This window comes from Leishmania donovani, chromosome 33, assembly GCF_000227135.1.
Source record: "Leishmania donovani BPK282A1 complete genome, chromosome 33".
Taxonomy (NCBI): Eukaryota; Euglenozoa; class Kinetoplastea; order Trypanosomatida; family Trypanosomatidae; genus Leishmania; species Leishmania donovani.
The window spans coordinates 1,338,831-1,347,468 of NC_018260.1; the positions used below are offsets into that span (position 1 = coordinate 1,338,831).

General features: G+C 57.6%; 1 protein-coding gene across 1 annotated transcript; it reads left to right on the forward strand.

The window, feature by feature from the left end:
- Positions 1–2,256: 2,256 nt before the first annotated feature.
- Positions 2,257–5,595, forward strand: LDBPK_333170 (hypothetical protein, conserved; the record flags this gene model as incomplete). Its single annotated transcript, XM_003864093.1, has 1 exon — positions 2,257–5,595. The coding sequence occupies one exon, from the start codon at positions 2,257–2,259 to the stop codon at positions 5,593–5,595; it is 3,339 nt and encodes a 1,112-aa protein (XP_003864141.1).
- Positions 5,596–8,638: the final 3,043 nt, after the last annotated feature.

Here is an 8,638-nt window from a genome sequence, read left to right on the forward strand (position 1 = left end):
ACGAGCGGGAGAGCCACGTCCCAGGCGACGAGCATTTAGCCCGAGTGCGACAGAGTTAGGTGAGCGGTGGCTGCATGCCGATGCTTGTCGACATGTTCGTGTTGGGCCGACACACGCCGACAAGGAGGAAGCGTTTCTCCACACCCTCCGCATCTTGATTTGTATTCTGTGTTTTAATGTGTCGTTGCTGCCTGCATGCGCGCTTGTGTCTGCCTCACTTTCTTGTTTTCTGTTATTTTCTGGAAATCATTTTTTTTTTTCATCTCGACGCGTGTCGGTGGTGCTCTTTTGGAGAACTGGTGTCTTTTCTATTTTTTTTCTAGTCCATTGCATTTGTGTTTGTGTGTGCGCGAATCCTCGGTCTTTTATGTGCAATGTCGCACGCTGTCTCTCGCTCGCTAGCGAGATTTCGGTGTTTTTTTTTGCTACCCTTTTTTTGCAGTATCTTATGTGACTGGTCTCATACAAACGCCGCAGAGCATAAAAGGGAGCATGGGAAGGGGGTCTGAGGGAGCACAAGGGCTTACATGAGCACCCGTCACTCTTGGACAGCTGTGCATGCATGCGTGCACAGCTGTTCCGCGCTGCGATTCCATCTCTTCTCTCGCTCCCTTGACGCTGCAATTGTGTGTGTACGTACTTCCGTTGCTTCTCACTTCTTTTGCTGTCCTGTTCGTTGCCGATGTGTTGTGCTGGCATGGGCTCTTTGCCTTCCCTGCTTTCTCTCGCTCTCAGCATTCCTAAGTGTTCTTGGCCTGCTGTAGGGCATATGTTGGCAAACACAAGTTGATTGAACTGTGTATGGTCCAGGTGCATGCAGATGTGTGTGGCGGTGCCCTCGTGCGTGTCTGTACGCCGAAGATTTTCATCTGGACGTACGCCCAAAGTCCATGTGCTCAGCGTGTGATTGTGTCTGCTTCTCTGCCCCGCAGGTTTGTTTTTCATCGTCCGCTTCTTTAGAGGTGCACGCGAATTGTTCGCGCTTTTTCGTTTCGTCGCCTTCGCTTCCTTCACCGTCTCGACATTGTGCTCTCGATCTCCCTCTGCCCGCCCTCGGTCTGTCAGGCGTGGAGAACAGCACGGTCCAAGTTGCTGGTGTGTGGGGACCTTGGAGAACCGGAAAGATGCACAGACACGCACGGGCGCGCGCACGCCGTCATCGATGACCTCCTTGTGGCACCCAAACACTTGCTTGCGTATCGTGTATGCGCTGGTGCACGCGCATCACTTTGCAGCGAAAGAGAAAAAAGAAAATTCATTGTGCGCGAATTGAGGGCGGGGGAAGACTTTGACGATGTAGGTGAGAAAATCGAAGGGCGGTCGAGCCTACCAGGGCGACTTGCGGTAGGGTTTTTTTTTTCGTATGCACGATCGCCACTCATGAAGAGTGGCATGCGTCTGCTGCGAGTGCCTCCATACTTCATTCCCGTTCAGGAGGTAAAACTGAAGGAATGCCTCAGGTGGGATATACGGTGCTCTCTCCCCCCCTGACCCCATCCCTCGAGGGCGTCTGCGGTGCCGATGAATGAAATCAAGAATCGGCTCTTCGATTACTGCTATCACTGTCCCTTCTTTTATCACCTCCTTTCTCTCTCTGAGCTTATTTTCACTCGGTCTGTCTTTATCGTCGGTGCCCCCCTCACTCATCAGTGATTCATCGACGTCTTTTTGCGCTCTCTTTCTCCTCTCTCGCTCTCTCGTGGCTCTCCGCACGGACGGGTTGAAGAATCAAGCCTAGTTGGTCACTTGCGTCGCACAGCCCCCACCCGCACACCATCTTCCTCCCTTCTCTGTTAAGCACTCGTACACACAAGCAGTGCGCGTGTCGCTTCATAGTCGTGTGTTCTCTCTCTTTCTTTGGTTGTCGCTGCACTCCGTGTTTTGTTTCCTTTATTTTTTTCCTTTGCCGATCAGCGGTTCCCTCCCCTCGCAGCGTGCCGCTGTTGTGCGTGAGAGTTGTGTCTCCGCACTTGCGTGTGGGTCTTCGCCTCGGCGTCGGCGTTGGCGCCTTCGTCGCATCGCGCGTGTTCGCATTCTTCTTTGCTTGGCCACCCCTTCCATCGCCGGTGCATTTCTGCGTGCAAATCCCAGTTGCCGTCGCTGTGCCGCCGCCGGTTGTTGATCTGCTTATGTCAGCGGTGCCTCCAGGAGCGGTTGCCCCACTATACCGTACTCCGTCCCCTCTTCTAGCCCCTGCGCAAGACAGAGAAGAGAGTCTCAGGCACGCAGTTCAACAGTAACACTCACGGATACCACATGTATCAACAGCAGCAGGCTGCGGCGTACAGTGGCGATGGCGCAACAAAGCTGAGCGGGCCGGGCGTGGGTGCTGGCTGGGGTGCCGGTCCTATAAACAGCAGTTTTGGCGCTGGCGCCTACTGCAGAGGCTACGGCGCTGGCGGTTACAGTGGCGCCGCCGCGTTTGACGGTGAGAGAATGCACGACGCCGGACATAACAGCATGTACGGCACACGCAGCATGTACGCACAGCCCGATGCAAGGGATGTGATGGGCGACACAAATGAGGAGATCATTGTCACAAAGATTTTTTCCAGTCGGCGAGATCTCGATCGCCTCGCTTCTGCGCAGGATTTTTCACGTCGGTTCGACTCGAACTGGGGAAGCTACCGCTTCGCCGGCGCAGACGGCTTTGGCGGCTCCCTGTACGGCGCGAACAGCGCGGCTGGTGGTTCCCTCATGAACCTCAGTGGCAAGCCCGGTGCGTCATCCATCACAGACCGCGGAACAGGGGCCGCTGGCATGGGTCCAGATGGCAACGACGGCCGCAGCGCGCACGAGAAGATGCCGGCATCGGGGGAGAAGGTAGCAGCGACTAAGGAGGCTGCGGACGAGCGCGTCGACGCCTCTCGCAATGCCCGGCGAAGTGGCCTGGCGGAAACGGACGCGTCCAAGGCGTCTGGCAAGTCGACACCGAGCACGGTGAAGCCTAGCAGCGCGGCGGACCAAAATGGCGAGGCGCACGACGCGCCGATGCAGTCTTCGACCGAAGCAAGCGACACGACCAACAAGAGCAAGGGCGTGTCCGGCGGTGCGCCTGACAAGGGGCCCAAGACCAGCACGCAGCAGGCGACCGAACCGAAGCCGACGCCGACGGGTGCGAGTGATCGCTGCATGGCAGCTCTTGAGACGGCCAAGGGGCGTGCAGGCAAGGCATCGGAGACCATGAATACGCAGGAAACAAAACCCCTTACGACTGAGTCGATCGATGACATTCCGCTCCTGGCCGACGACGTCCGACCGAAGCCGAAGCCGGCCGCCCCGAATGCACCGACGCCGCAGACGGCGCCGGTGGAGCTGCCCGCTAAGGAAGAGCCACAGCAGACATCGGCGACCACGAAGACGCCCGCGTCGAAGCTGTCTGAACCGCCGAACGAGGCGACAGAGACTGCCCACGCCGTGGACAGCAGCTCAACTACCAACGCAACGAGGGGCTCCACCGCCAACGGCGAGGGCCGCCCCGCTCGCCCACGCAGCCGCCAGGCAGCACGCTCCGTCAGTCGCCTCACCTCGATGAGCGTTGTGGAGTTCCCAGTGGCGGAGGAGGTGAATGATGAGATGGTTGACGGCGGCCTCCACGACTCGGAGAAGGAGGCGGCTCTCCGCGCCGAGCAGCGCCGCGAGCGCGAGGAAGCCGCCCGCGCGGCGCGCGATGAGCGCCAGCGTCAGCAGCAACTGATGGAGGAGGCGCAGAGGCAGCGCGAAGAGGAGGCGCAGAGGCGGCGACAGAAGAAAGAGGACGAGGCGCGCCAGCGGAAGGAGATGCTGACGAAGATGGACGGGGAGCGCAAGCGCGAACGGGACGCCGCCCTTGCCGCGCGCGAGCGCCAGCGGGAGGAGGAGAAGCGGCGCTTTGAGGATATGAAGCGCCTCGAGGAGGCGAAAGAGGCCGCGCGTGCCGCCGCTCTGATAGCGGAGCGGCAACGCAAGCTCGAAGCGGAGAAGACGGAAGCAGAGGAGAAGACGGCCCGCAGTGCCTCGCGTCAACGCAGCCGACGCCCTACTAGTCGACCAGCCTCCCGCCTGCGCGGTGCGATCCCGGAGCAGCCTCCGGATGTGATGGCTGGGCAGATAAAGGACACACTAGCGGACGAGGCCTTGGGGAAGTCAGCACACCCCGACAATGAGAACCACCACTCCCACGCCGCACAGGCACCGCGCGTGGCGCAAGCGGATCGCAAGACGGAGCCTGTGGCGGAAGTGCGGCACACATCTAAGTCGCCGGCGGGTGTGAGGTGTGCGTCCTCGACCCCGGCCGAGGTGCGGGCAGAACGTGCCGCTCGATCGCAGCGTTCACAGTCGCCGCTGCCACAGCAGAAGCAGCCAGCCTCGGCAGAAGGAGTGATGAGTGGGCCGCCGAGCCACAGCGCCGCGCCTGTGCTGCCGAACTCGAACCCGACGCCGCAGTCGCAGGTGCCCAATAACTCTCACCGCTCTCAGTCGAAGGAGGACAAATCTGCGTCTTCAGCGGGCAAGAGCAGCACCTCGCGCCCGGCAAACATGGTCAAGACACTGGTGCTTGTGGAGGAGCTGCGCGACAGCAACCACGCCTTGGCGATGAAGGACAACTCCATCAGCTACAAAGGGCAGACGATCGAGGTGACCGAAGTGAAGACACGTCCGGAGGACAACTTCAACTACCATTCCAGCGTCGTCCACGACGTCTCCGAGGCGGTGTGCAGCGGCTACAATGCCGCGGTGCTGGCTGTGGACGCTCCGAACACCGCCGGCCGCTTCGATTCTCCCGTCTGGTCTATCCTCAACCGCATTGTTCGCACGCTGCTACACGAGAACAGCAACAAGGCCGGCCAGCTGCGCGCCGACTTTCAGCTGACGTGCGCCATGGGGTACCTCTACAAGGACAAGGTAAAGGACTTGCTGACGAGCGCTGAGCCGGAGGCGTCGTTCACGAAGATCGGCGTGAACCCGTCGCCGATCTATGGTCCGCGCTTGACAAACCTCACCTACGACGCCGTCACGGACCCCAGCGCGTTCGAGGACGTGCTCACCACCACGCTCTCGCGCGCCTCTGAGGATGCGACAATACAGAGTCTGACGGAGGGTGTCTTGGCTGCGTTTGTGCTCATCATGCAGACCCGCGAGACGGACGGCAAGCCGGACATCTATCTGTCGTCCCTCGTGGTGGCCACGTCCGGTGACGACACTTTTCCATACCAGTCAGCGATCTCGCACACCCGCAACGAGTACGCGACGGTGTTCCACCTGGTCCTCGGTGGTCCAAGCTGCACCTGCTTCATGCTGAACATCGCCGACGACGACAAAGTCCGAAAGGCGGGTGAGACAGAGGAGTCGGTGCAGGAGAGGATTAAGCGTGTGCTAGGGTTGCTGCAGAAAATGTCCGCGCTGCCGAACTACGACTTGCGCAGCGGTTCTGTGAAGCGCTTCATCAAGTACGTTGAGCTGTCCCACAAAAACGCGCAGGCGCGGCTGGAGAAGGAAGAGGATGATGTGCAGCGCCGCAAGGTAGAGCGCTACCTCCGCGAACAGGAGCGACTCCTGCAGGACGCCTACCGCCTGCTGCAGGAGTGGAACATCAACTGCGGCGGTGAGCTCTAATCGAGATCGCACCGCCGGCAGACGTGAGAGTGCGCCACGCTTCTATATCGCTGCCGTTGATTTCGACAGCCATCTCTCACCCTGTGTGCGCGTGTGCCGTCTTGATGATTCCTCCGTTGCTTCTGGACTCTCGTTCTCTATATACATGTGTATATGCATGTATGTATGTGCACGGCGAAATGCATTAGCGAGTGCTAAGCTGCCTGTCTGCCGCGTGTGTGTGTGTGTACCGCCGCTTCCACAGTCCTCAGTCCCCTCCCCTCACATTTTCCCATCGCACCTGCGTCGAACTCTTCCTGGCGGCACTTTAGGGGGTTTTCCCCATTTTGGTTATTATGCTTTTGCTTGTGTTTTTCTCCGTGTTTGCCATGCTGTCGTGCGCCTGCGTGTGCCTGTATGCACGGTTCACATTATCCTTGCCGTGCTCTGTGGGGTGTCGTTCTCTCCCAGAGTGCCACAGGCTTTCTCCCACCTCGCTGCGCAAGCCGCACTTGTTTACTGGCGACACGAGACCTCTTCCCTCTCTCGGCCTCCCCGCCTGCATCATCGTTTCTGCTTCTTCTTGCTTCATTGTCTCCTTTACTGTGTGTGTGTGTGTGTTGATTTCGCTGATGCATCTCTCATTCTCTTTGCGTATGCTGTCTCCATGCACGCATGCATATGTTTAAGGAGGGGGAGCGGCTCCTCTCTCACTCATGTGCCTATTCTCTCTTTTCTTTTTTTTTCTCTGTCGTGCTTGTTTGCAGTGTCGTTCCGCACAGCTGTCACCTCTAGCCCCCACACTCTGTCTTGCGCGCAATCGACACCGCTGGCGGGCTCCATTCAGTGCTTCTCGTAGTGTGTGCATAGACGCCTACGTGTGCGTGTGCGTGGATGGACGTGTAGGTTTTGAGGAGGCGGATTGTGAGTGTATCCAGACGTGGACGAGCGTGAAGGACTTTCTTGTGCGTGTGTGTGCGGCGGCTGTTTCTCCTGTTAGCCTTTACCTGTGGTTTCTTCTGTCTTTTTTTTTTAATTATTAGTCGGACGCATTGCCACGTGCGTGTCTTCATACGCGCACCATCTCATGCCTCGTGGTGAGCGCGCGCCTCTCCCTCGGGCACTTTCTCACTTGCACGCGGGCACACATATGTAGACGCGCACGCACATCATTCCTCGTTTCGTATCCGTTCTTTTGTTTGTTTCGTTGTACATAATTTTGTTTGTGCCCTCCGCATCTCCCACTCGCCGTTTTGTTTTTGGCCACTTTTTTTTTTCGCTCTGGCTTTTTTTCAGTCCCGGTGCCCACTTTTTGCCTCCTTTGCTGAGCTCACGCATATGTCTGTGTGCGTGTGTTTATGTGGCTGCGTGGCGAGGGGGCTGTCAACGGGGCTAACCCTCGTGTGTGCGTTTTCTTTCGGCTCTCTTGCTTCCCGTTCGGGCTCTTTGAGCACGTCGTTACGAACGACGTTCTCAGCCGTCGATGCGCGCTGCATTCGTTGCGATGTTTGGTCAGATGACGGGACGGTGGGAAAGGGAGCAGCGGGACACACGATGCCGTTTCTGGAATTGTGCTGCGAGCCCCTCGTTTTTGTTTGCTGTCGTACACGTGTCGTCTCTACTCGCTTTGCGCTTCCACTTTCCGCCCTCCTGAAACGGCCTCCCCCCCCCCGCGACTCTTCCATTCCGCGTTGCTCATGCCCGCCTCCCCCGCTCACCCCATGTATGATCATCTTTGCATTCTCCTTCCTTTTGCTTTTTTTTTTGTATAGCTGTCTTTGCCGACTGGCTGCTCCTCACCTCTTGGCGACGGCGTTGGTGCCTCTTTGCATCTTTTTTTTTTTCATCTCTTTTTACGGTTCACCGTCACCTTCTCTCCGATCTACCCCTACATCTTCTGTCAATCTTGTTCTAGAGTCGTCCAAGACCGACGCACCGCTCAACCCACATGCACGCGTTACCACGGGCACGCCAGCGCACAGGCGAACATGCGCACACACGTAATCAGCCCCCCCCCCCTCGCACATACACACTGAGAGACACATCGGCAGCATAAATCACTCCGTGAACATTTTTTTGTGGGGGCGCTCGAGTCGTCAGCATTTGTTCATGTTTTTTTTTTTTTCGTGTGGTTATCATTGGCTGTTCCGCCGTCTCCTCTCTCTCATTCTTGTTCAATGCGTGTGCGCCGGTGATGTGCCTAATGCTCGCGTAACGCGTTTTCAGCTCTCCCTGTTTGCATGTCCGACGACATGGGAGCTGATGTGGTGTGTACGTGATGTTTGCTTTGCACGTTCTTTTCCTTTGAATGATTTTTTCTTTTGTTTTTTTTCGCCGTTCTCTTCTGTCTTGTTTCGTCGCTGTCTGTGTGCATGCCCGTGTGTTTCTTTTCTGTGAGTGTATGTGTGCGGCGGTTATCCTGGTCTCGTGTGACAGCGTGCGCACATTTCCTGTGGTGAGTCTCTCTTATTTGTGGTTGCGGCTTCTCTCCTCGCCCTTTCTTCTTTTATTTTTTTTTTCTTGGCCAGCCGAAGTGGTGGCGCTGTCGTTAGTTTTTACTTTCGCGCTTCACTGTTCATCGTCTCTCTCTGTGTGCCGGGGTGTGTGTCTGTGCGTGTGTGTGGCTGTCTTCGCTTCTTGTTGACCGGGATGAATATCTCATGTGCGTACTAATCAATGGCCTCCTCGACTCAGAGACGAAAGGCAAAGGCCGCTTTCCTTTCCTCTTTGCAGCGTGTGTCCATTCTCTGCCATACACTATGGCGTCCACTGCACTCTATCCTCCTCCCCCGGCTTGCCCCACAGGCCGCACCAGCGTGGTGAAAAGCATGCCGTTGACACACGCGTTAGGGCAATATCAGATCGGTGAGCTGAGCAGAGCCTCTGCCTCGAACTCTATCTGCCCATGCCTGCTTTGCAGATCGCCTCGCAGCCGCTCCAGCCATGCTGGGTTGCCACGTGGTGCGTCTCCCTCGTGGTGGCGCTCAGGCCCCCCAGCCACCAGCCGGGCCGTGTGAGACACGGTCGAGTGACACTGACACTCTGCGTAATCGCATGGATGGCA